Source organism: Papilio machaon, chromosome 12 (assembly GCF_912999745.1).
Source record: "Papilio machaon chromosome 12, ilPapMach1.1, whole genome shotgun sequence".
Classification (NCBI taxonomy): Eukaryota; Metazoa; Arthropoda; class Insecta; order Lepidoptera; family Papilionidae; genus Papilio; species Papilio machaon.
In genome coordinates this window covers 1,176,864-1,204,459 of record NC_059997.1, presented here as the reverse complement: position 1 = coordinate 1,204,459, position 27,596 = coordinate 1,176,864, and the positions used below count along the sequence as shown (strand labels likewise).

At 33.5% G+C, this 27,596-nt stretch overlaps 3 protein-coding genes and 1 long non-coding RNA gene across 5 annotated transcripts in view; 1 reads left to right on the top strand and 3 right to left on the bottom strand.

Moving 5' to 3' along the window:
- The window catches only part of LOC106718932, a 106,624-nt gene extending 105,908 nt beyond the window's left edge, over positions 1–716 (bottom strand). The window contains exon 1 of the long non-coding RNA XR_001357396.2: positions 141–716. This is a non-coding gene — a long non-coding RNA (uncharacterized LOC106718932). The remainder of the gene's footprint in view (positions 1–140) is intronic.
- A 159-nt stretch (positions 717–875) lies between these two features.
- Positions 876–2,064, bottom strand: LOC106718905 (mitochondrial cardiolipin hydrolase). Its single transcript, XM_014513107.2, has 3 exons — positions 1,371–2,064; positions 971–1,293; positions 876–893 (listed from the first exon to the last, which is right to left on the bottom strand). The coding sequence occupies exons 1-3, from the start codon at positions 1,828–1,830 to the stop codon at positions 876–878; spliced, it is 801 nt and encodes a 266-aa protein (XP_014368593.1). The 5' UTR covers positions 1,831–2,064.
- Positions 2,065–3,955: 1,891 nt separating this feature from the next.
- Positions 3,956–27,596, top strand: part of LOC106707519 — a 29,190-nt gene continuing 5,549 nt past the window's right edge. The window contains exons 1-26 of the mRNA XM_045680389.1: positions 3,956–4,576; positions 5,884–6,051; positions 6,221–6,281; positions 6,390–6,669; positions 7,196–7,404; positions 7,895–8,043; positions 8,460–8,637; positions 9,152–9,242; positions 9,523–9,691; positions 10,389–10,458; positions 10,905–11,037; positions 11,681–11,790; positions 11,965–12,081; positions 12,705–12,901; positions 13,564–13,697; positions 15,150–15,301; positions 15,969–16,117; positions 16,576–16,774; positions 17,598–17,745; positions 18,091–18,305; positions 23,646–23,756; positions 24,211–24,342; positions 24,743–24,933; positions 25,245–25,398; positions 25,688–25,862; positions 26,455–26,617. Of these exons, the coding sequence (XP_045536345.1) occupies positions 4,185–4,576; positions 5,884–6,051; positions 6,221–6,281; positions 6,390–6,669; positions 7,196–7,404; positions 7,895–8,043; positions 8,460–8,637; positions 9,152–9,242; positions 9,523–9,691; positions 10,389–10,458; positions 10,905–11,037; positions 11,681–11,790; positions 11,965–12,081; positions 12,705–12,901; positions 13,564–13,697; positions 15,150–15,301; positions 15,969–16,117; positions 16,576–16,774; positions 17,598–17,745; positions 18,091–18,305; positions 23,646–23,756; positions 24,211–24,342; positions 24,743–24,933; positions 25,245–25,398; positions 25,688–25,862; positions 26,455–26,617 (4,247 nt within the window). The 5' untranslated portion in view covers positions 3,956–4,184. The remainder of the gene's footprint in view (positions 4,577–5,883; positions 6,052–6,220; positions 6,282–6,389; positions 6,670–7,195; positions 7,405–7,894; positions 8,044–8,459; positions 8,638–9,151; positions 9,243–9,522; positions 9,692–10,388; positions 10,459–10,904; positions 11,038–11,680; positions 11,791–11,964; positions 12,082–12,704; positions 12,902–13,563; positions 13,698–15,149; positions 15,302–15,968; positions 16,118–16,575; positions 16,775–17,597; positions 17,746–18,090; positions 18,306–23,645; positions 23,757–24,210; positions 24,343–24,742; positions 24,934–25,244; positions 25,399–25,687; positions 25,863–26,454; positions 26,618–27,596) is intronic.
- Positions 21,667–22,711, bottom strand: LOC106718961 (glycine cleavage system H protein, mitochondrial). Of its 2 annotated transcripts, none has more exons than XM_014513176.2 (2): positions 22,567–22,711; positions 21,667–22,195 (listed from the first exon to the last, which is right to left on the bottom strand). In XM_014513176.2, the coding sequence occupies exon 2, from the start codon at positions 22,188–22,190 to the stop codon at positions 21,690–21,692; it is 501 nt and encodes a 166-aa protein (XP_014368662.2). In that variant the 5' UTR covers positions 22,191–22,195; positions 22,567–22,711; the 3' UTR covers positions 21,667–21,689. The 2 variants fall into 2 exon arrangements, with proteins under 2 accessions (XP_014368662.2, XP_014368661.2); XM_014513175.2 differs by lacking the exon at positions 22,567–22,711 and adding an exon at positions 22,309–22,522.

Genomic DNA, 27,596 nt, shown 5'->3' with positions numbered 1-27,596 from the left:
GAACAAAAAATTAATAGAATTACTACGAAAAATAATTAAAATAGAGTGATCAAAATAACCTTTCTGGAATGTCCTTCTTTTCCAAACAACTTTGTATAGTAACCTTAAAATAATTTACGATTAAAAAAATTATCACATACCACTAACACTTCATCCTTCAAAGCTCTAATCCAGGTTAACGCATGCATCGCAAATTTCGTCTTAAAAAATAACCAAATAAGAGATGTTCCAACTCAACCTAACATTTGCTTTAAACCGAGATTTTTGATGAAAACCACAAAACTTAATCCTTAAGCTGAAGTATACAGTTAAAAGCAAGTTCCCCTTAATATTAGCTCACTTTTGAAACACTTATATGACTGAAATGACATGAAATTATCTGAAAAATGCAAGCACGTGCACTCGAAGTGCACCTTTTCAAAACCGTACAATTTTTCCCGACTAAACTTGAATTATGATCCCGAATGTTTTTGTTTTTCACATAAACACTGTACGAACTTTAATGAAATTTCATTAGGGATTTACATTATAACCAATTCGAATTACAGCGGCTGAAAAAACTACACAAAGAAAACATATGATCGATCGAAATTGAATTGAAGTGCACATGGATTTGTCTATGGCATCCTCCTGTCATTTTTGAGAGAAATGAATGAATGAAAAATCTTGACATTTGAATTCCAAGGTTAAAATTGTCTCTGGTTCCATGTTATAAAATTCTGCCTAGTTTTACTAAATTATGTTTACCCATTCCATTGCTCAGACCCTGCGTTTATTATTAATCTCGAGGTTTTAAATGCTGGGAATAATAAAAGTATCCTTATAACTTTAATACGTACCTAATAATATACAAAATATACTCATAATGTTGAATGTCAAGTTGATTTTAAAGCCTGTAAAAAAACAAAAACAATTATAATTAATTAAATTTGAACAAATTAAAACAAACATTAATAGATACATTACTAACAGGTTCATTTTCTACCCATAAACTTTCAAATTCTTTTTCAAATTTAGACACAATGTTCGGATGAGATGTTACGATCACACTTTCATGATTTGATACCATAGCCTGGGTAGACCAATTCAGTGAACCAGACATTACGAAACCTTTTGTATTTTTAATTTTCGGAAATTGGTTTGTAATTTTCCTAGTTAAATGTCCATGCACGTTCAATTTTTCGGCGTGTGCTCTTAATAAAAGTTTCCGCTTAATTGCTTTTGGACCATCAACAATGCAAAACTTATGGTGCATTAATATTGATCTTTTATTGGTCTGGACTTGAATGAAACCTGAAATAATAGGAACAAAACTAGTTAAATATACACACGATACGCCAAACCTTACATGGCTAATTTTAAATACTTACTGTATTCTTCTAGTCTTTTGATTTGTGACGGAGGAGCATATGCCATATCACTATCTACAACAATGCGCACTAAAACATGTTTTTGACCTAATCTTATTATTTGTTCAGTTATTTCGGTGCTTGTTATTAGATACATACACACATCAAGAGTTTCTCGCGCTGATTTAATATACTTGATTAACTTAAAACAATTAAGTTCTCTACTTTCACAAATTGTTATTTCTTTGTTAGGTGGAATTCTAATAGTGTGCCGAACAATGTCATCGGAAAATAAAATCACATCATTAATTTCACGGTTCTTTATCTGTATAACTTCACTACACGTATCGTCATTTGCCACCTCATTTTCTGTGTGTTTGCTTGAATTAAAAATATATTTGCATATTTTCTTCGCCACTTGAGATACGACTACTACAGCAGCAGCTGATGCCAAAAGCATTTTTGTACTTTTCCAATCCATTTTGCACACAAATTAATATAAAACAATAGATGCACACAATTTTATGAGCTATGTCTCACTTTCACAGTAATATAGCCCGCCATGCTGTCCACGCTATTGACAATTACGATCTTATTTCGTTTGATATAGGCGTTTTTTCGATCTACCCTCATTAAATACCATAAGTTGGAAGTAAATGTAAGGATGAAATAAATAATGTAAAGAACAGATACACTAAAGAACCTAAGTATAAAGTGAAACCAAAAATGATGTTTTTATATTTTATAAAACTGAAAACTTAACAAACAATTTTTAATATTCCAAACTAGTGATAGATAGTCTTTACTAATCTGACCATTCCTAATTCACATAACGTTTTATACATTTGACATAATATTACATTTTGTAATTATATTTTGAAGCTTGAGCGTAATTAAGTTAAGTTTTAGTAATTACACTTGTTTTTCTGTTGTTCTTTATTTTCTTTTCAAAAATTGAACCAAATTGAATGATTGTAACGGGATCCTCTCCAGTTCTTCTGAACTGACAGCTCAGCTAGGTGGCGCCAGCGGCAGGTTTCCTTATGTCATCTGTCAAATTTTAATACGTCATTTGTTATCACCAGTGTTACCAATTTAGCATATTTTATCATGCCGCATCTATAGTGTAGTGAGCAGGGTCCGCCAACTTCGAACGAAAAACAAGAAACTTCACACAGAGACAATTTTGTTGTTGTGTTAACTGGGTTCCATAATATGAACGAGATAGAGCATATATCTATGCCGTTTTCGCTCGCGATAGTCCAAGCTATACTTGCCATATAAAAAAAATATTTCATCCTTTTATTATTATAATAAAGTATTTATAATTAAAAATAAGAAAACATGATTTAAAAAAAATCCTATTATTAATTGTCTTATTTCTTACATTTGTATTTATAAATCAAGATATACGATCACTTGTTATCTTATATCTACATCGCAAAAAAATGTAGTAATGGCAATTTTAAATCATAACCGTTAAAAAAATAAGTTTTCAAATTTGTTTCAAAACGTGTTCTCGTATGGTTCCGAAATCTTTGATATTGCATTGTATTTTTGAACTAATAACGCGAGTGTTTAAGTTTTGAGATATTGACTCTGAGTGAAATATTGAAATATTAATAATCTAGAGGCATTTTTGATAGCCGGCGATAGCCAAATAGAACAGACGTCAGATGACATAGAATGGCAATTTGATCCACAACAAGATCAATTTGAAGATATTATTGGTGAAGCAGTTCATACCATTGATAGTGGTACGTCAGAGGCCCAGGCTTGTGCATATGTGTGTGGATTTATGGTCAAAAAACGAAATATAAATTGTAATAATTGTAAGGAATTGTTTTTATCATCAGACCATAAATCCATACACATTTTTACACAATTTAAAGATTATGCTGAAAGCTTAAATTACGCCAGTAAAAAATTTATTCAATGTGTGGAGATAAGTGCTTCAATAATTAATAATGAACTTGAATCAAATGGATACAAAAATTATATAGTTAAAAATTTAAAATCCATCCTTACATGCATGGTGGATTTCAGCTTTTTACTTAATTGTGACAGACATTATAATGAAAATTGTGATTTCATAATAAAATCAATAATTTTTATATCTTTAAAGCGATTCTTAATTAAAAAAAATCGGGAACTATATTTAATTAAATAAATGATGTTAAATTACTCTGTTTCATTTCATTATTCCTTTAACTAATTTAAGTTAATAACTTTTACTAACACAATATATTGGAAATAATGATTATTTCATTTTAAAATTATTCTTTCTTTAAAAAAATCTTACATTTGCCAAATTATCAAAATAATCATAATTTCCAATATAAATTTTTAACTATAAATAAATTAAAATACTAAACGTATATTCAAAATTCCCGCGTTTTATTTTTTCATATGGGCGACCATTATGGCGCTAGTAGTATAAGCGTATAGACCAAAGTTATAATACTATAGTATGTAACATGTCATTCTTCTCTCTATAGAGAGTATTATATTCTTTGGTAGTGAGTAAAAGGCGGAATACAGAAACACACACATATGTACACACCAATCACCAAGCACCTATATGCCTATATGCGTGCCTTGAATCACAGCAGCAGCAACTCAGCGTATTGGCGACGTACGGCGTAGTAGTTGTTTATTGATGGTGTTTGATGTTAGTTAATTTGGATGATAATAGGTTTTTGTCCTTAAACTGATTTTCAAAACTAAGTTTTCATGTGTGATTGTTTAACATTAAATATACAGATGGTGCAGTATTTTAATCCGTGCCGAATTTTGTCTGTCTTCTATTTTTAGTATGGATTAGCAAAATTTTTCATGCAAAACAAAGGCAAAATGCCGAAACCTAATAAGAATGAAAAATCTCGAGAATTGGATGACGATTATGAAGTTGTGTCATTTGAAGAGTTTTGTGATAAACCATCCAACGCAAAAACCGATTTGTTGTCTTTAAATGATAATATTAACTATCGAATATATTATGAGAGCCTCAAATTGCCAAAAGATGGAAGCAGTTCAAACATCGAAGAAGCATTCGATAGAGAGATAGAAGGACAAAAAGAAACTTCGCTTAATGGGCCAAAAGGAGGTGTTTACACCAAGTTACCTTTTGCGCCGTTTGGTAAAGGCAGCACAAAATCGCGCGCGCCTCTGTTCAGTGGTATTATTCCGAAACCTCGAAGCGATGGAGATGCCTCGGGGGAACCAAGGTGAGAACTAACAAAATATTTATCATCAGATAATAGTCTAGTATGGTTGAGAAAATGTCTTCAAGGCATATAATGAAGGCAAATATACAAACAATCACCACTAACCATGAATTTTTGTTAGTTTATTGTTTATCAGTTACATAAAAATTGTCTTGCACTTAGCAATTGTAAAATCATCTTACCAATGATTAATTGCTATTGAAGTTTCAAAAATAATTAAAACCCTGTTGTTACTTTGTTGCTTTCTATTATTATTTATGTGTTTTAATGAAATGTAAAAAATAATTCACAACTCAGTCTCTTTCAAAAAACATAAAATGAAGTTTTTGTACAGATGTTATTGAATTACAAAAAAAAAATCCTTTAATGGGCCACTCTCAGAATTCAGACTCAACTGATCATAACAATAATGTGATCTTCCTATTCTTTTCTCTACATAGATTAGCACATGATGTATGGAAGAGCATATTATGCTATTTTTTGATACATATCTACATATATATATATATAAAAGAAAGTCGTGTTAGTTACACTATTTATAACTCAAGAACGGCTGAATCGATTTGACTGAAAATTGGTGGGCAGGTAGCTTAGAACCAGGAAACGGATATAGGATTTTTACCCCATTTTCAATTTTTTATTCCGCGTGGACGGAGTCGCGGATAAAAGCTAGTTTTTATTAAGAATCAATCACTTTATTAATTTAAAAGTAACATACAGGATGTAACAAAACAATGTTAAAAGTAAATATTTACACACAAACCAAGATATGACTAATATATTTAATTAAATTGTTTCCATTAATAGCCCAAAGGTTAATTATTTGAGGTCAGCTGAAATCACGTTTTCTTTATCCTTGAGTTTTATCGATGCAGAATGAACTTTGAATTATGTTTATTTCCGATGTTTATAAATGCAATAGGCATAAAACTCACGAATATCGCGTTTATTGTTTCATTTCATATTTATGTACGCTGAGTGTACTACTGATATTTTATTGAATACATAAGGTGAATATATTTTTTAACATTATTACAAATACTATTGTCTAAAGAAGGTGATTTGGTTAGTGTTACATGGTTGGTGTTACTTTAGTAACTACTCTAATCTAGAAGGACCCCATATCATACTAAGAATGACCCTAGCAGTTTGTTCCACTCCTTTGCTGTATGGACACTGAATAAATATTGAAATTTCTTCATTTGGGTAAACGGAACATCTACTATGAAAGGCCTACTATGGCCCTGTCTTATGTCTTAATGTCTAATGATAGAATGGGAATATTAACATTCAATATATTGTTACAGGTACCAGCGTTTCTCACAGCGGCGTACTACATTGCAACGCGCCTGGGAACAGCTCAAGAACATCTGCCCCGGGATGTTGGGTGTTGGACTAATGTGCGTGCTCTGTGTCGCCGTGTGGCTGGTGGTGGGAGGGACTTTAGGTGGTGCCTGGACCGAGGATAAGTACAGGTGGGGATAATTGTGTACACACATTTTATAAAGGGTGTTGCATATTACAACTGGAGAATTTGATTGATTTGAAGATTTTTACTTCCAACCAATCAACAATATTGTGTGAAGAAAGAATGATGAAAAACAATATCAGAATTTGAATAAAATTTTTATCTCATTCTTACAGAAAATTATGGCAGCGAGTCCACCCTGAAAACACAGAGAGACCTATGACATACTATGAAATGGTGAGTAAAACTTGTCTTCTAATATTGTCATAAAGTTGTGCTAGGTCTTAACTAAACGGAAATGTATTTATGTATTAATTAATTTCAAGTTAATAATTAATCTTTAAGGTTGTACCAGAAGTTCATTACCATGATCATAACAACTTAAGCACAAAGAACAAGTTCAATGGTTCCGAAGGTTCTAGAAAGACTCCATTAGACGACGAGAAATACCAACGCTTGATGCAGCCCAAGCCAATACAAGTACCCACTGAGACACCGGAGACTGCCAAGTACTTGAAGAGAACCCCAGAGATGCTCCGGAATATGTGCTCGAATGTGACAGATAATATGCGCTTCGATTGTTACCCTCAGACGGGTGCGAATGAAGAAGCTTGTTTGAAAAGAGGTTAGTTAAAGCAACACAGTAGTTTGATAACTATTGTCCCCCTTGTCCTATTACAAAAAAAAACATCACTTTTTTTATTATTATGGGGCAAACAAGTAAGTGGCCACCTGAATTCGTTGAAATAGTAAAGCAACTGCTATCCATAGGTATCTGTAATTGCAGATGCCTTGTCTACCTAATCAACCGAGGAGGGGATTGACAGAAACAATATTTCCCCTTTCCATGTGTCCCTTCATCCGTCAAATTCATTTCAACTTCCTGTTCTTTCATTCATCAGACGAAATGCGGAATTAGTTCCACTTGATGCCTATGTTCTGTGGTTGGGGTATTACATGGGTTGAGCCGGCCATTGCAACAGATGTTGTTGTTGCCGGCATCTACCTCTGTTTACAATAACAAAAAGTGCTACAGCTCTTTAAACTTATGTGCCATTTTCTATTATTACGTAAGTCTTATAATCCAGGCCAGATAAGTTAGTCGAAATGTAGAAAGATTTAGACTAAGTTTTTCTTTATCGGTCTTGTAGGTTGTTGTTGGAAATCAACAAGCATACAAGGCGCACCATACTGCTTCTATCCACCTAACTACGACACATATAAGTTCTATAATATGACTGAGAATAAACGCGGCGTAACCGCGTACTACGCGCTGAACCGCCCCTCAGGTTACCCGGGCGACTTCCGTATGGTCCGCGTTGATATTATGTTTGTAACTGGCGATATCATCAATGCTAAGGTATGATTGTATAGTTAAGTTGTTACATCATGTGAATGTGGATGAAAAAGTATGTATGGATTATATGAAAAAGGATATGCCTTAATATTAATTGAATTTAGATCAGACGGGTGTGGAAATGTTCCATACATTTCCACACCCGTCTGATCTGAGTTTGTTGACGTTGAAGACCCTCCGAAAGGAGAAAAATGATGTCAAATCTGATCTCTCAACTAAACTAAATCGAATTACTAGTCTTTGTTCGATTTTGTTAATTAAGCGATTGGAATTGTTACAAGAAAAGATAATCATTTCTTAAATGAGGTAAATCAACATATTTATATAGTGCATACAATAGTGGATTGTGATGTAATAAACTAATAAAATAAAAATATGGTCTGCCTGCCCATATGACGAAAAAAAAAGTTAGTTTTAGCCTAGCCTCATATACAAATATTAACACTTGTTAATTGCAGTTTTATATATAAAATCAAATCAATATATATTCCAGATATCTGATGCAGAAAATCCAAGGTTTGAAGCACAGTACCCGGAGATCCCAATGGTGTATGGTTCCATCAAGACAATGAAATACAAAATGGTGCTAGAGAGTTCAAGTATTGGATTCAAAGTTGTCCGTCTCTCTGATAATGTCACTGTGTAAGTACATATGACCCTCCATAAGCGAGAGTCATTGTTCAGTCCCGACGAACAACATCCATTAGCGAGAATCTCGGGTTTGAGAGAAACCTCTATAAGCGAGAAAAATATAGCAGTCCTTTTGTCTCTCGCTTATCTAGGTTTAACTGTATTTTTCAATAATAGTTTTAATCTATTTGCTTCAAATTAATTAAAAATGACAAAATTATCGGTACATCGCACAAACTAAACACCAGTTTAGTCGTTTTTAATAAGTTAATTACAATGTCTCATAAAAGTTTAAAGAATTTTTTTTGAGAGACCTTTCACTTAGAGACCTCTCAAAGAAAGAAATTAAAATATACTTAGGATTGATCTTTAAGATTAGGTTATGACATATCAACCTCAATGTTATCCAAATTCATTTTTTTTTTCAGATTTAATACACAAAATATAGGTGGATTGATATTATCAGATAAGTTTCTGCAGATATCATCACTACTGCCCACCAATCAGATATACGGTCTCGGTGAGAGACGGGCCAGGTTCAGAACTGTATTGAACGAGTGGAAAACTTTCACTATGTTTAACTCTGATCAAGCTCCAGTTGAAAATGTAAGTGATATGAAAATATACTCACGACTATGTAATAGAGGTAACGTTGCCAGACGTCCGGATAAAGCCGAACATAGGTAGGCTTTTTGATTGCGTGTCCGGGCAAAATAAACGGTTGTCCGGCTTTTGTTAGGCTTTTTACATTTCCCAAACGAGAGTGTACCTATTAATACTGAGACAAAATCCTAAATAATATAGGGTGTCCGACACTTCTACACAAATGTCCGGCCAAGCTGGCTGGTCTGTCCGGCTAGTAGGTTTGGTGACCTGGCAACCCTAAATAGAGGGGTAGACAGATTATTACAGTCCTCCGAATGGAGCGGTCTTAGCACACCTTGACTTCCATTATTTAAAAGTAACAATTTCTTCCACTATTTTACTAACTGTTACTAAGTGCCAAACTGATAGTTGTTTAATTTAGGGAGATTCGTATGTATTTCTCATACTTAAACTATACTTAGGGGACTAATAGACTTCAACAGATAAATATGTATATTAATGATTTATTTTCCAGACAAACTTGTACGGTACACAGCCTTTTTATTTAGCTCTGGAACCGGACGGCAAGGCGCATGGCACTCTCTTGTTAAATTCACATGCTATAGGTGTGTTTATAGGATTTGTTTATACTTATGTTACCAGTAAATTTTATCTGTCTATTTTTAAATTACCCTGGATATAATTAACCAATTTATTCACAAATTAACTTGGTATATCGAAAAAGTAACATTTTTTATTTATCTTTCATTTTTTTCGGGATAAAAAGTAGCCTATGTCTGATTCCAGACTTTAATCTATAACTTTGTCAAATTTTATCCGTTTCTATTCAATAGTTTCGGAGTTATAAGGTAACATACATACAAAATGTTATATTTGTGTTGTTAGATGTGGTGCTGCAGCCAACACCTGCTATAACGTACCGTACTATCGGTGGTTTGTTCAATTTCTACATGTTCCTGGGCCCCTCGCCCGGTGATGTTGTGTCACAACTTACAGAGATCATCGGCAAACCATTCATGCCTCCGTACTGGGCACTGGGATTCCATCTTTGCAAGTAAATATAACATTTGCAATATTAACAGTGGTAGATGTCAGCAAAAACATCTATTGCAGGAATTGTCCTCGCTCAGTGAAATACCACAACCACACAGAAGACAGACGTCAAGTGGAAGTAATTCCAAGTACAGTCTGATGAGTGTGGTGCCGGAGGTCTAATTTTAGTCCTCTTTCCCTTCCCATCCTTTTCTTATAAGGAAAGGATGAGAAGGGGAGAATTTGATGGAGGAGATGCATAGGGAGGTTAAATATTCTCTTTTTGTGGGTCTCCTTCGTCGATTGAGGGTAGACAACGCATCTGCGATTGTGAATGTCTATGGGCAGCGGTTGCTTCGCAATTTCGGCGAATTCATGTGGCCGCTTGCTCGTTTACCACCTTGTAATATATAAAAAAGTGAATTTAAAACTAAACTACTTTATATTCATTTATTTACCTTTGAAAGATTTTTTTTTGTATGTAATGAATAAACTAAAAAACTACTGGACTAATTTCAAATATTAACTACATTATCACTGAGGAACATAGACTATTTTTATTTTTAGATTTTTTAATATCTCGCGAATATTCGCAGGCAAAAATTAGTGCTTAAATAAATTACCACTCATTACCTTCCTTACTTTTGATTCGTTAATTGATCGCTAAGGAAGAGCCTTAGTGTAGATTTATCAGTTTAAATATGTATTTATCTCTCCAGGTATAACTACGGCAGTCTACAAGTTACCAGAGATGTATGGAAGAGTAATAGAGATGCGGGAATCCCATTGGTAAGTATATTTTTAATATTTTCCCTGCAAACTTGCATAGATATAGTCTATTATCGTATTATAGTACCTTCATCGTAATACTATTTTTTGCCTGTGACTTCCACTGCCCCGAATTATACAAATCTAGTAATAAATATAGCCTATGTTACTTCTAATGGTAAAATAATTTTTGTAATCGAGTAGTTTTTGAATTTATTCGTTTCATAAAATAATAATTATAGATAATATATATTAGTATAGATATAAATGTAATCATGTAATAAGTTGAAAATAAATAAATAAAAATAATAAATAATACAGTCGAAACTGGATAAGCGAGAAACCTCTATAAGCGTAAAAAATATCGCGGACTTGGACTCTCATTTATCGAGATTCGACTTTACATTGACTATATTTTTTTACACCAAAATCTCACAATACAGTAACAGTAACTTTTAATTCCACAGGACGTTCAGTGGAACGATTTGGATTATATGAAAAATGGAAATGATTTTACATACGACGATGTCAAATTCAAAGGTCTACCGGAGTTCGTCAAAGAGTTGCATGACGCTGGGATGCATTATATGGTGTTGTTTGGTAAGAGTTATAACATAAACTAGTTGTCGTCCGCGACTACGTCCGCGCGGAATTAAGTAAAAAAGTAATAAATATGTGTTCTTCCAGACTATGTTCTACATCTGTGTCAAATTTCATCAAGATCTGTTGAGCCGTTCCGGAGGTATCTTCAAACAAACATCCATCCATCCATCTAAACATTCATATTTATAATATTAGTATGATTGCATATTAATGTACTTTAATAGACCATCAAGTTATCATATTGTCCTTCTGACAATGTCAGAAAAGTCACAAAATCCTTTTCGTACTCAAGTTGTCATGTTATTTTCTTTTGTGCAATTTTCTATGTAGATTTTACATATTTTCTGAAAGAGTTAACCGCTATAGCAGCACCTCTCAACGGGCTAGACATTCTTGTTTGACTATAAGTCTATAATACTGTCTCAACATGTGTCAATACAGTGGAAATCCACATGTAAAGTCAAACCTAGATAAACAAGACTCAAATGGACCGAGTTATATTTTTCTCGCTCATAGAGGTTTCTCTCTAAACTGAATTTCTCGCTTATGGAGGTTGTACTTCGGGACTTGTCAATGACTCTCTCTAGGTTTCTAGTTTATCCAGGTTTGATTATATATTAATAAGATATGTATTTATTAGATCCCGGAGTGAGCGCTGCAGAGAAAGCTGGGACTTACCCGCCTTTTGACAAGGGCCTTGAAATGAATGTGTTCATTAAGAATTCTACGGGACAACCTTTTGTTGGAAAGGTGATATATATTTAGTACTGATTTAATTAATTAATATTGAAAGAATTAATAGCATTAAAATCAAATTTTCGCTAGTAGTAAAGTAAAGTAAGTAAAGTAAAGTCGCTAGTTCCGTTAGTGGAAAAAGGGTTTAAAAAGTTAAATGATTCTTTATTCATGTGATATTTATGTTAGGTGTGGAATAAAGTGTCAACAGTATGGCCGGACTTTACGCACCCCAATGCCACCATGTACTGGACTCAAATGATGTCAAACTTCCATAAGAAAATACCATACGATGGCGCTTGGATCGTAAGTATAGACAATTTGAGTTACCCGCAAATGAAGTAAAAATTTCAAGACAAAGCGTATCAAAATTTATAGAAATTTGTCAGTTTTATACATTTTAGAATTTTAGCTTTACAATAACATACTATATCATCATCAGCTCACTATATATCCCCACTGAGGGGCTCAAAGCCTACCCTAAGTTAAGGGTGACTAGGTCATAGTCAACCACACTGACCCTGAGCAAGTTGACTTCACACATATGATTGAATTTCTTCTCAAATATGTGCAGCAATATTTTCCTTCACCATAGAAACATCAGATAAATGTACATATGTAAATCGAAAAATACATTGGTACATTGCGGAATTCGAACCCAAGACCTCAGATTGCAAGTCAAGTGCTTAACATCTGAGCCACCGGCGCTCTCACTTCATATTTAAACATTTAATTATACAAAATTAACTATAGCCCGCAATTTCGTCCGCTCGGAATTAAAAAATAAACTTTACTATTAATCTATGTGTTTTCCAGACTATGTTCAACATTTATGCCAAATTTCATCAAGATCCGTTAAGCTGTTCCGGACATACCTTCTTAAAAATATACATCCATCCATATAAATAAGTATCTTTCTTACACAACAGGATATGAATGAACCATCAAACTTTGTGTCCGGTTCGCTGTATGGTGAATGTGCACCTGAAGATCTTCCTTACACACCTCATTATCTCACAAATGGTTTAAAGCACAAGACTCTATGTATGGACGCTCATCATTACGCCGGTGATCATTACCACTGGCACAATCTCTACGGACTCACTGAAGCTATCTCCACTCACTTGTATGTAATTATATTATATTATTCTAGCTTTTACCCGCGACTCCGTCCGCGCGGAATAAAAAAAATGCACACAAGATAAAAAAGTTCCTACGTCCGTCTCCTAGTTCTAAGCTACCTCCCCATTAATTTTCAGCTAAATCAGTTCGACCGATCTTGAGTTATAAATAGTGTAACTAACACGACTTTCTTTTATATATATAGATGATGAATATGATTAATTGTTGGTTTCTGAGACCTAAATCCCTTTTTTAGTCTCGGAAACCAACGATAACGTTATTTTAGATTTATATCAATGTTATGGGAACGAGTTTTTCTTTTTAATGTAATTGCTGTTGGTAATATAAGTAATTAATTCGATACGTTTTCCTCAACATGGTGTGGTTTTTTTATTTTCCTGGTTTATAGAATACTAGTTGTCGCCTATGACTCTGTCCGCGTGGAATTGAAAAAAAAACTTGATAGGTAACCTATGTGTTTTCCTAGATTATGCTCTATATCTATGCCAAATTTCGTCAAGATCGGTTGAGCCATTACAGAGATATCTTCGTATAAACATCCATACATCCAAACATTCGCATTTATAATATTAGTAAGAAATCTTTATTTATCCTTTTGAAAAATACTTTTTATTTATTTATACGAACTCAAATAACATATTTCAGTGCGTTAGTCGAGATCCGGGGCAGCCGTCCGTTTATAATATCGCGGGCGTCTTTCCCCGGACTGGGAAGGTACGCGGGACACTGGAGTGGAGATGTTGACAGCAGCTGGCATGATCTTAGGATGAGCATACCAGGTACGTTACAATAATTACATAACATTTGTCGCGAACGCACGCGAATTAGTTCGGTAAAAAACTAAGTATTTGAACTAGCAACATTTTGCTCCTGTCAACTTCAGAATATTTTCATTTGTGGAGGGTAATGTTTTACTCACTTTGGCTGAATAATATAAAAGGGCACACAGAGATTGAGATTCAGTTTTGATTCAGAGTTACAGTTGGTAAGAGATGATTCAGAGAACCAGTTGGTAAGCGATTAAACAATTACCATTAATATCAGACGTACAGTTTATATGCGATGTTATTGTGTCGTATCACTATCACTGCGGTGAGTTGTTTGTTCATATTAAACAGAGAAATTCAGACCGTGTGGACAGGGATGGCTGTAAGGGGTGGTGGAGGCCATTGGGGGGTTGTAAAACCCTTGATCTAAGATGTTTATCTTAGATAGACATGTGCGGGGTTTAAAATCCTTGCTTTAGGATGTTCATTTTAGACAGAGATTGTCGGGTTGCAAAACCCTTGCTTGAGAATGTTCATTTTACGTAAAGATCGACGAGATACGTAGGTATCTCGATTAAGTGACGAGTGCAGCCCGATTTAGAGTTAGATCGACGAAGTACGTAGGTACTTCGATTCAGATACGTGTGCACATGCGTGTGTAGGTACGTATATTCACAGTAGACAATTCGTGACTACAGCATACAGAGAAGTGTAGTTCACGACAACATTCGACACGATTGCACAAAACATTAATAGTGTGTTCTAAAACGATCCCAGCGCCATCTAGTTCATTTAAAGATAACTGTAGATTTTTTTAAATATATCTGTAATGTTTCCCTTTGCTTTGTAAATATCAATGATGAGAAAAACTGCCTTTTTCTTATTAGATGTTAGCATGATTAAGATTGACAGCACTAAATATGCCATACATATATACAAAACAAATATTTTTTTTGTATTTTATATAAAAAAGTATAAAGTACTCTGGACTTGTGAAATGTGAAAATACAAAAATTAAAAAAAATTCACTCAAAAAAAAAAATCAGAAATACGATTTTTTTAAGATATAACAAAGAATGGAAAATTGAATACATTATTTTTTTTTATTGTCAAAATGAGGCGTAAAAACTATGACAGATGACACCTCCTTAAATCTTTCCATTATTTTCTACAATTAGAAACATCAACTCACTATAAGTCCCCACTGAGGGGCTCGGAGCTTACCCTAAGTTAGAGGTGACTAGGACATAGTCAACACTGACCCAGTGCGGGTTGACTTCACACATATTCAATGTCTTCTCAGATATGTGCAGCATTACAATGTTTTCCTTCATCGTAATAACACATTGGTACATGACGGGATTCGAACCCAAGACTTGCAGATTGCCATCCAAGTGACTTAACCTCTGAGCCACCGATGCTCCAATCCAGAGATACAATAAATATGTGTTATTTTTTTTGCAGAATTGCTAAGTTTCAGTCTATTTGGTATACCTATGATGGGTGCGGATATTTGTGGCTTCCGAGGCAACACCACAGTTGAGTTGTGTAAGAGATGGATGCAGCTCGGTGCTTTCTATCCATTCTCTAGGAATCATAACTCTGATTCATCTATTGTGAGTATATTATTGTTGTAAAATGTTAATACAGTCAAAGAATTTAATTCGTTTACCACTTAGACTCGTATATCAAACTGTGACCGTAACCGTAGAATTTTATCCAGACATATATTAATAGTGACTACAATATGTATCTATACAAGTGTCACAACAGTTAAAACTCACATAAAGATAGTTAAAACACAATATTTGCATTATTATTGACTAATAACATTCCACATAAGGGTAGGAAATTAATTTCCTCGACTGTTCAAAACATCCAGTTATCTTATTAGACCTTTGTTTAATATATTAGTATCTTATAATGATAACAGTTTAATTCACATTTGAACAAATTTTTGGAACGAAGTTCCTTATCGCGCGTTGTGAAAGGGGGCTAGACGGAAAAAATTCTTACGAAAAGTTGTCACGACACTTTTTGCTATAGTAAGTATGTTAACGACGAATGAGCGCTGCTTCACCATGGCAACGACGTGACAATATATAACGAAAATTCTTAGAAATAAAATGTACTTCTTGTGAAGAATTAAGTTTTTTATTCATAGAATAAACATTGGTTCCTTCACTAATTAATTGAAAGGAACTTCGTTCCATCCGGGTGTCCCAACACACCTCTCAAGTTTTTTTTTTAATATAAAATGTCCATTAATGTATATGTTTTTAGCCACAAGATCCTGTGAGTTTGGGTGCGGAGGTTGTATCCTCGTCTCGTACAGCGCTGCGCATGCGCTACTCTCTGCTGCCATATTACTATACGTTATTCTGGCGAGCACATCTACATGGAGAGTTAGTTGCTAGACCTCTGTACTTTGAGTAAGTTATATTTAAGTATTTAGTTATTACTTAACCGTACATTTATCATCAATGATGGTAATAATTGTGTCTAAATGTGTACAAATATTTGTGTAAATATATTGTAATAGCTCATATTGCTTTGAAATATGCAGACGGGAAGAGATATTGTAATGTATTATAATACATTATTATACTAGTTGTCGCCCGCAACACTACACCGGAATTTAAAAAAAACTTAATAAGTAGCCTATTTGTTATATATCTGTACCAAATTTCATCAAGATCTGTTGAGCCGTTCCGGAGATACATTGAAACAAACATCCATCCATCTAAACTTTTTCATTTATAATATTAGTAATATATATATATATTACAGATCATTAAAGTACAAGCTATACAATGACTATATAATGAAAATTATAAAAAAAAAACATATAATCCTTATATATTAGAAATAACTATTTTATATCTTACAGTGATCCAAGTGATAAAATCACACACGATATAGATTCTCAGTTCCTGATTGGACCATATCTATTGATATCTCCTATACTATGGGCTGGTACGAACAATACCAGAGCATACTTCCCCGCTGGCTACTGGTACAGCCTTGATGGTACACTACTGACATCCGGCTGGAGGAATGTCACAGAACAACATATGCTCGCTGTCAAGGTATGGTACATGGAGAATTATTTATTAACAGGTGAAAACCACATCGACCGGTGAAATACCACAACCACACAGAAGACAGACGTCAAGTGGAAGTAATTCCAAGTACAGTCTGATGAGTGTGGTGCTGGAGTCCTAATTTTAGTCCTCTTTCCCTTCCCATCCTTTTCTTATTAGAAGAGGGGACGCATAGGAAGTGAAATATCCTCCTTTTGTTCGTTCCCTTCTCCGTTAATTAAAGGTAGGCAACGCATCAGCATTTGCGGATGTCTATGGGCAACGGTCGCTTCGCTATTTCGGCGAATTCTGGTGGCCGTTTGCTCGTTTGCCATCTTATGATATAAAAAAAATAATAATAAATAGAATATTAGACAAAAATGAGTCCGAATTCGCGGTAAAATGTATCTTTAGTTAGTAATTTCAAGTTTAAGTTATTCTTTAATGCTAGTATTAATTAAGAAACTTGATATTATAAATAATCTTAATTTAATATAATTCTACATTTGGCTAATATTGTATTATTAGATATTGTAATATTTTGATCTAGTAGACAATAGAGACTAGACACAGAGTTAGTTCTGTCAAAAGTATCCAAATTTATTACTCTTTGACGAATTAAAATATTCAAGATCAAATGTCAAATCAATTTTTTTTTTAATTTTTTTCTGGCCTGGATTCAAGGTCCTTTGGCCGAATCAATTTTATGTCACCTTGGTGTTGCCACTGCACGTTTGCCGCCTTTACCTAAAAAAATATTTTTATTTAATTTATTCAATTAATTAATTAATTATTAACAGTAGAATGATACAATGAAGTGTGATATCAGGGTGGTGGCATCCTGCCTCTACAAGAGCCGCCAGAGGGCGTGGTGTCAACGCGCGAGTGTCGCGCGCGCCCTCTACATGTGTTGGCCGCACCTGACTCTGCAGCACAGGCCCGAGCTATACTGTACTGGGACGATGGACTTGGACTACGTTAGTATTTACTGCACATTTCTCACTAAGGCAGACCTTTAGTGTAGATTTAGTTAAATTTTAGGGCTGTTAATTCCGTCAACATTTAGATACAAAGTACTCTATTGACTAGTCATAACAAAAACATTCGCCAACTTTCAGTAAAAAAAAAAAATTTTTTTTTAGTATTGTTCAAAAAAACGACTATTTTTTTAAATTTTTTAGACAGATGTAAATCTGACAGATGTCAACCCACTCTTAGTGTCAGTTGAGGATTGTTTGGGGCTTAAATTACTTACTACTCATATCGCTCTGCAGTTTTCAACATTTAAAAGTACAATATTAATGAAATTTTTCATTTTACAGAGACATATGATGAAAGTAAATACAGTTTAGTACATTTTATATTGGACAAACAAGAGTTCCGAAGTGAACTACAATGGTGGGCATACGGTATGCCCACTGTTAACAAAATAACCATCTTTGGACAAAAGGTGCCAATCAAAAATGTCACAATCAACCAAAAACCCTGCAAGAAACCAATCTGTGAGTTCTCCTATTCAAGTAAATCTCAACTATTTGTCATATTTAATATTAATTTACGTTTAAACGAACCAATACATATTCAATGGATGTTACAAGAAAAATTGAAAAATAACTAAATTATATTTGATTAAAGCTTTAATACATTAATCATCATCAGCTCACTATACATCCACACTGAGGTGCTCGGAGCTTACCCTAAGTTAGAGGTGACTAGGTCATAGTCAACCACAGCCAAGTGCGGGTTGACTTCACACATATCATTGAATTTCTTCTCAGATATGTGCAGCATCACAATGTTTACCTTCATCTTAATAACCTCGGATATATGTACATATGTAAATCAAAAAATGCATTGGTACATGTCGGGATTCGAACCCAGGACCTGCAGATTACAAGTCAAGTGCTTAACATCTGAGCCATCTACGCTCTCATATTCAATAATAATATCATATATTATTAATTTTTCTTTGCAATTCTCATTAAACTTATTGATAAAATAAAATATAAAATTATTCTAACTTTCTAAGATGTCAACATATTTGTAACTTTTAAGCACATAAAATGTTATTCAATTATTTATAGATCCTCATATATATTTTTATTATATTAAGTGCTTCCAAAAAAATTCACATATAATTGGTTAAAAAAACATTATATAAATGAATAAAGAAATTTATTAAAAAAAAATTATTTAGACCACATTCTAAGTACACTGCCAAAATTTATATCTAAAATATTATACAGGGTGACGCAATAGAATGTGTATTTATTTAGTATAGGCTAAAAAAATACAAAAGGTATAGTTGAAATAAAATATAGGTGATTAGGTAATTAAATGTAGTTTATTTTTTTAAATAACATCATATAAATGACGGCACTCCTCTAAACGCGAACGCAGATTTGTAAAAACTCTTGTCAATAAATCTGGGATGATAACTAACCATTTCCCCACATATATTTTCCTTTAGCTGACTGATGTTACTCGGATTGTTCATGTAGACTTTATGTTTGAGGTATCCCCACAAAAAAAAAACTTGAGAGGTGTGTTGGGACACCAGGATGGAACGAAGTTCCTTTCTATTAATTAGTGAAGGAACCAATGCTTATTCTATGAATAAAAAACTTAAGTCTTCACAAGAAGTACATTTTATTTCTATGAATTTTCGTTATATATTGTCACGTCGTTGCCATGGTGAAGCAGCGCTCATTCGTCGTTAACATACTTACTATAGCAAAAAGTGTCGTGACAACTTTTCGTAAGAACTTTTTCCGTCTAGCCCCCTTCCACAACGCGCGATAAGGAACTTCGTTCCAAAAGTCAGGAGGCGTCAAGTCAGGGCTACGTGGGGGCGGAGGGATATCACCTCTTTTGGAAATTAGTCTTGGAGGAATCATCTGTCTTACAACCGCCATAGAGTCATTTGATGTGTGACAAGTATTCTGGAGTCAAATATCTCTCTAACATCACAACATAGTAACAACGTAATTGCACGTTTTATTGTGACATCCTGTATAATGTAAATCCATTTTATTTTTGGTTCGTATTATTTTAAAGCTAATAAATTTCGCTTTTCTCTAATCGATTCGTAAAGGAATTGCACATTTTTAGATCAATTATAAATAACAAACTAATTCTAAATTTATATTATAGTCAATTAAATTTATACGATATGCAAAATAATAATTTGAAAATGAATTTTTAATATTTAGGTGTTAATAAAAAATGTAATAAATAATAAAAATTTACAAATACATTAACAGATTAGTTAAACAGTTTTTATTTTAACAAAAATATTTATTTTTCAATTTTTTTATTTATAATGTGTTTGTTATAAATGAAATAAAAATAAAAAAATTAAGAAAAATATTTTCAAAATATACAAAAAAAAGTCTTTTAATTAAAATCATGTAGCTGTTTTTAATAATGTTTAGATGTAGGATTTTTTTTAGATGTTGAACTAGAGTTTACATAGCCGGATACATTGACTCAAAACATGTACATCTCGGAACGGAATAGTTTACAACATATTTTATGTGAACTTTTCGATGTTATAAAAATAGATTTAATTAAATATTTGTTCGTAATTAGATGTAATTATGTATTAATATCGCTCCAAATATCATTAGGTCGTATATTTAATCTAATTACTAATCAGGACTGGTATACAAATGGCAATAAAACTAACTGGTGCCAGGATAAAACAGTCCATGCCAGGCCAGTGCTGTGGTACTGTACTGGCGTAATGAAAACCAGGTATATAATTGAGTATAATCATTTCAGATCCACCCAGCAATATTATTTTAAAGTATTTTATATAAATTTTATTAAACCATAAATGTAAGTATGTAATGTAAGTCATAAATACAAAACTGAATTTTAGAAAGAAATTAATATGATCTCATTGTGGCTGTTTAGATTTTTTTTTTATCATTATATCTGTTATGTAAAAGTTAATGTACGTATTTTAAAGCTATGAAAACTATTTCAATTGAAAGTTAAAATGTCAAAAGTAAATTGTGATTTTTAAGTTTTTGATGTTTTTATTTGGTTGATGTATTTAAGTGTTTTTTTTTAAATATATTCTCTTACTGTGCTAAAGTATATGTGTAATCATTGAAAAGCCTAGGTATTGTATATTTTATGTTTCTTTGGATGTGTCTATATTTTTAAGTTAAAGGAATTGTTGCCATAAAGTTGATTTATAATTTTTTAATAGGTTTATATCAAATTAATTAAATCATAGAATTTTGGTACAAATGTATTTGTCATATTATCACTCATTATTGTTCCCCAAAGCAATAAAAATTATAAATAAAGGCACTTACAAAAATACAATGATTTTTTACTGAATTCTGACCTGTCCAATAATTCTATCACAAATCACTAAGCATAAGTTTCCATGGCTATTATCTACACTACTATACTATTTACTCTGTGGCTATTATATATTTATCTGTGATGATTAAAACAAAATGGTAGAAATAAGCAAATACGTAGTAATGGAATATTTTGCAACTATCTAATATATAAAATTCTCGTGTCACAGTTTTCGTTCCCGTACTCCTCCGAAACGGCTTGACCGATTCTCATGAAATTTTGTGAGCATATTCAGTAGGTCTGAGAATCGGACAACATCTATTTTTCATACCCCCCCCCATTTTTTAACTGCGCGCGGACGGAGTCGCGGGCGACAGCTAGTATACTATACAAACAAATATTAGATAGCAACTGCAATTAACAACTTGATAATGTTATTAAAAAAATAGGCCACAAATAAATAACACATCTAAAAGTTGTATGGAATCACAATAAATTATATTTCATTATTTAGGTTAGAAGAAAAAAAACAAATTGAGATTTCTAAATTGTTTTATAACAACTAAAGATTATAACAAAAAAAAATCAACAACTTAACATATTAGTGGTCTTTTTCCACATCACTTTTAAGGAATTTTTCATATTGTTCTTCATTCATTAACTCATCTAATTCTTCTGGTTTTGTTAATTTCAATTTGAATAGCCAACCTTTTTCAAAACAAGATGTGTTAATCAGACCCGGTTTGTTCTCAACTTCGGTGTTCTTCTCTGTAATAGTACCAGTTACTGGTGAATATATTTCACTGGCCGCTTTAACACTCTCCAATGCCCCACATTCATCACCTGCCTTAATTTCACTTCCCGGGTCTGGTAGTTGTGCAAACACAATGTCGCCAAGAGATTCTTGTGCATAATTACTTATACCCACTGTACCAATATCCTTCTCAACAACCACCCATTCATGTCTATCTGTGTACTTCCTTGTAGAGTCTGATGAATATGAGTAGCGAAGTTCACAAAACGTTTGTCTGAATGTTCCTAGTATTCTTCTCTTTAATGTGTACTGTCTTGTTGCACTAAGTAAATATCTTTGCAACACCATTGTAACTAAAATATAAAATAAACTTATTATAACTTATTCTCGTATTCAATATATAGACAGAGAGAATCTAAGACTTTTTATCGCGACTTTTTAATTAATAACCAGTAAAAATGTTCACCTTGATAACAGTATGCACTTTTGCACTCGTTAAAGCGATTAATTACAATGTGCAGTGAAGACAAATCATAGCTATTAAGAACGAGATAAGAGGCCGTCATTGGCCGCATATAGATAATATGAACTCTGAACTTAAATATGAGGTTAGTTAAGATTCCATCTTTCGAGCTTCATAACAACACAAGAATCTAGCAAACGTACGTATTTCTGTATAATGTTTTTGTACAAGATTATATATATTGTATAAGAGTATACTTACTATTACAAGCATACAAAATAAGAATAAGTGGCAAATTTAATAATACTTCTATGTCTGTATCTTAATATTGTTCTTAAAATTGTTTTATACAATTTTTAAAGTTTTAGGTTGACAAAAGACATAAGTCAAATGGACATAAGGTTCAAAATTGCTCCAATTCTTGGTTGATAGTCAAACCTTAGTTTAGAAACCTAAATAAGTTTACCTGTAGGAACCAAGTTATGTTATGACAATAAAATGAAAATGATATGATATGTAAAGATTACTTTGGGTAAGTGATAAATATTATATACAATTGTATTGTATAAAACGCACTATAACAGCAATTATTTTATTTTTATTTAGTGTGGGTAGTTCCAAAACATTTCGTGAATTCATTTTCTTTAACACTACAGTGAGATACGAAATTGCACTTTATACCTTTTTCTATTTTTTGATTTATTTATTTGTACAGCAATTACAATTACAGCTTTATTTTTCGTAATGTGAAAAGTCGTATAACAACCACATGAAAACGTAAATGTCATTGTCATTTATATTTCAACCATGACTGAAGGATGTCAAACGAAGTTTACGAAAAAAATTCATAAACCAAATTATTTTATATTTATTATCGGTATTTTTGGTGTTCTTCTGGGTGTGCTATATTTTTACAGGTTTAGCTTTCAAAAGAAGTTGAGATATTTTGTATGTATACGAATAAACATAATATCAGTAACCCACTTTGTTTTGTTTTAGATTTCACCTAATCACAATTTTAATAAGTTATGTCCTGGGATGTTTGGTTTGTTATTATGCATTAAGTTCAAACATTCTCTACAGTTATGTGTATCAATTGACGTGCCATTTTGTCAGTAAGCCAGTAGAAAAAGAATATGAAGTTTCTGTAGATGAAGTAAGTTGTCAAGTTACTTTTGTAGATTTCCTTAACTTAAATTAGTCAACAGACTCACCAACTTTCTGCTCACCGTAGTATGATGTTGAATAGCTTATATTCTCCCTTACTTTATCTTTAGCTTTAAAAATATTTAATTTAAAGTTCCTGAGATTATGATCCTTAAATTATTTCATATTTGCAGGGTTGTGAGACATGTGGATCCAAAGATTGTTCCCGCCATAATCCAGACGTAGCTCCAGAGCCATGGAGTGGGCTACTTATACATAAACAATTGGACCAAGCCATTGAAGATGTAAGAATAAGGAAAATTAATTTATCACTTATTAACATGAAAAGGAACTGGTATTATTTGTATCTTGTCAAGTGTTTTCTTCTTCAGATTTCTATATTAAATTTTTGACAAGTATTAAATTTCTTAAGTTAGCAAGAATAAATGAAAGAACACTAAACTATTCCTTTTTATAATTGTGATTTGATAACATTCTACAGAGCACATTATCATTTATTATCATTCTATCTTACTAGTATTATAAATGTGAATGTTTAGATGGATGGATGGATTTTTGTTAGAGGGTATCTCCGGTACGGCATAACCTATCTTGATGAAATTTGGCACAGATGTAGAACATAGTTTGGAAGAACACATAAGCTACTTAATAAGTTTTTTTTATTCCACAATGATGGAGTGCCAGGCGACAGCTAGTACATAAAAAAATGGCTGATACTATCTTATTTGTATGTTTCAGTTCTACAATGCTATATTAGATCAATTTATAAACACATGGTACAGTAAGATAACTCTACAGCCATTTTTTATTGATGAGTTGAGGCTACAACTGAGATATGCATCTGCTAATTTGTTGAAAAGAGCACTGAAGGTAAATATGACATTCTTTACTATGTAGAGTAGTAGAGAAATTTTTAATAAAATTATAGCATATTTAAAACAAAATACATTTAAATTAATGAAAATTGTGAGATATAGAAAAATATAAGCTAATACTAAAGCAATAGCTACCTACTTTTTCTACAAAAAAGAGCCGATGGCACACAACAATATTTAGGGTGTGTCATTGATTACAAAATTCATTATAAATGAGGAAAAAAGTATGAAATAGGTATTTTATGAGGAGTGAACATAAGTGATACCTCTGCTATGGAATATGCCCAAAAATAATATCAAATATAATAATAAATAATATTTCTTTAGAAACATGACATGTTGATAGGTAAAGGTTCAATGTCCATGGTCTAGAATAATGACTAAATATATCTCAGATAGACTATGCCCGTCTTATCACGGAACGGTTAGTGCCATGTGCACTACGTCATCATGCGGTGATATCTAGTGATGCAAAACCAGCTCTCCACGTAGCGGCCTGCAACCGCGCCGCTGAGATGAAGTACTTAAGATCGTTGACCGAAGTCTTGCTTCCACTGGTACTGCAACCAAATGAGACGAATAACTCGTAAGTATGTGATATTGTAGATTTGTGTTTTGCCCACAGAAAATGTTTTATTGTATGTCTACTACATTGTTGTCTTTTATACCCTAAAATTAATCTGATAAGTGCAGTCATTGAATTCTTATTCCTTCCTAGAATGATATAGGTTGTCAGAGTATAAAAATAGTTTTTTTTTTATAGTAAATAGTGAAGCGACTGCTACTTGAAGTCTTACAGATGTAAAGATACCTTCCTTCTTCTGCTGGAGATGAACAGTTAGAGAATGTTTCCTTTTACTTTAACTTAAATATTTTTAAAATGTTTTTTTTTTTCAGTGTATTCCGAGTACTGGTCCGTGAGTTGTTCGCAGGCTGGGTGTTATTGTCACTAACAGATGTTTTAGCTGACCCGTACATATTGAACACTCTTATCATATTAGCAACTAGCGATGAAACTATGTCAGAACTACCAACTACACCTAATTATAAAGTAAGTTTTACTCTAACACAGTGTTTCCTAAAGTGGGCGATAACGCCTCCTCGGGGGCGTTTGAAACCTAGGAGGGGGCGATAAGGGGTCCAAAAAATGGGGGGTATTGAAATTAATTAAAGTAATGAACTTGTGATTTTTAAGTTTTAGGGCTAAATAAAAATTAGGGGGCTCTGAAATATAATTGATTTTCAAAGGGGGCGGTGAAAGAAATAAATTTGACAATCACTGATCTAACATGACATTTTAATGTTGGAGTGATTTGTATAACATTTTTAATCTTTTCCAGGTGGAATTCCTGGAGACATTCACCCGGCAGACTGAGTGCGTGTACACTGCTCGCTGCAGACTGCTGCAGCTGGATGTGGAGACGGTGCTGTCTCAGCAGGAGCAGCTGTACGCTCTCATGCAGCATCTGAAGGCCACCGGACACCTGCAGCTGCTGCAGTTCTACAAGGATATCAGTAAGACTCTTATAGCACTTGGGTTCAATGTTATAATGGTAGACTAATCCTTACCTTTCCTTAACAGTGCTTTTTGTTATACTACAATTGTATTTATTTTTATTTTGAATTGGAATTTATCTGTAATTTTACTAATATTATAAATGCGATAGTTTAAGGCAGGGCTATTTTGGACAATTGACACCTTTTTTAAAATGAACTGTTACCATAGACCCCCACATGGCCAAATTATCTACTTTTAAGATCAATTATTTTGATTTTTCATTCTGACTTAGGTCAATAGAAGTCAGAGTGAGAATTAACAATGCTTTAATTTCTCAAAGGGTCGATATCGACTACTTTGGGAATCCCTGGTTTAGATGTATGGATGGATGGATGTTTGTTAGAAAGTGCCTTCGAGCACTGCTTAACGGATTTCGTTGAAATTTATCATAGATGTAGATTATAGTTTAGAAGAACACATAGGCTACTAATTAAGTTTTTTTTAATTCGGCACAGATGAAGTCGCGGACAACAGCTAGTGATGTTAATTTTTTATGTATGACAGTGACATAGTTATGTGTGTGAGATAAGTTTGTCACTTGTTGTGCAGAACTGTTCCAAAGCACACTCCTGAACCCCGAGCTGAGCAGTGCTGAGCGCGCTGCGCTGGCGGGCTGCGGGCGTGCGCTGGCGGCGCAGTGTCTGCGTGTGAGACTGCCGCAACACTTGCTGCGAGATCTCACACACGACCTGCACTCTGATGACGTGCACAAGTGAGATATCTACATCTAGCAACCCTCAACTTGAATTCCAAGTATACGAGGCATGCCTTTTAAGTTTTGTCGTTTGAAGAAAAAAACACAACTAGAATCTTATAATACTTTTTATTGTTTTTAAAGGTATTCACCACGTAGCTTAATACACTTTTCCATTCGCTCAAACCAGTTATTATAACATTTATTCCACTCTAAAGTGGGGGTGTTGAAAATGGCTCACTTGAAAGCGTCGACTGCTTCTTCACCGGGCTGGAACCTTTGACCACGAAGTCTTTTCTTAATTTTAGGAAATGTAAAGAAATCGTTAGGGCTTAGGTCAGGACTGTATGGAGGATGGTCAAGAATTTCTACTTTTTCCTGCTTCAAATACTCAATCGTTTGACGAGCGCTGTGTAAGCTTGCGTTGTCGTGGTGCAGGATAATGCGTCGCTTTGTGTTAGATTTTCGCATTTCGGCGATGACTTGTGGTAAACAAACTGTGGTATACCACTCTGCATTCACCGTTCTACGATCTTCAAGTGCAATAGTCGCAACATGGCCTTTTTTTCCAAAGAAGGTGGCCCACCATCTTCTTTAAACTGCTTCGCGAACGAACAACTTTAGTCGGCTTTGGCTTGTCTTGAAAGACCCAGATTTTAGATTGTTGTTTGGAATCACGATCGTAGGCATAGATCCAAGATTCGTCACTACTGATGATGTCGTAGACGTGGTTTGACTCTCCTCGGTCCAACCTTTGCAGAGTTTTCTTACACCATCTGACGCGGGCCGCCTTGTGATCATCTGAAAGCAGATGCGGTATCCAACGGCAAACTAGCTTTCTCACACCAAGCGCTTGATGCAAGATCTTCTAAATAGTTGTCCCTGAGATGCCTAATAGAACCTCTATCTCTCGATACGTCACATGACGATATTCGAGAATTAGTTGTCTCACAGCAATGATGTTATCTTCGGTGAAGGCGGATTTTGGACGTCCTTC

What these genes read in the sequence shown, in the direction of transcription:
- LOC106718905 (XM_014513107.2), bottom strand. Translation starts at nt 1,830, where the DNA reads ATGGATTGGAAAAGTACAAAAATGCTTTTGGCATCAGCTGCTGCTGTA. An exon ending in CAAAAGACTAGAAGAATACA is followed by an intron (nt 1,294 to 1,370) that starts GTAAGTATTTAA and finishes CTATTATTTCAG; the next exon opens with GTTTCATTCAAGTCCAGACC.
- LOC106718961 (XM_014513175.2), bottom strand. Translation starts at nt 22,417, where the DNA reads ATGCGGCCAATGACGGCCTCTTATCTCGTTCTTAATAGCTATGATTTG. An exon ending in AAGTGCATACTGTTATCAAG is followed by an intron (nt 22,196 to 22,308) that starts GTGAACATTTTT and finishes TTTATATTTTAG; the next exon opens with TTACAATGGTGTTGCAAAGA.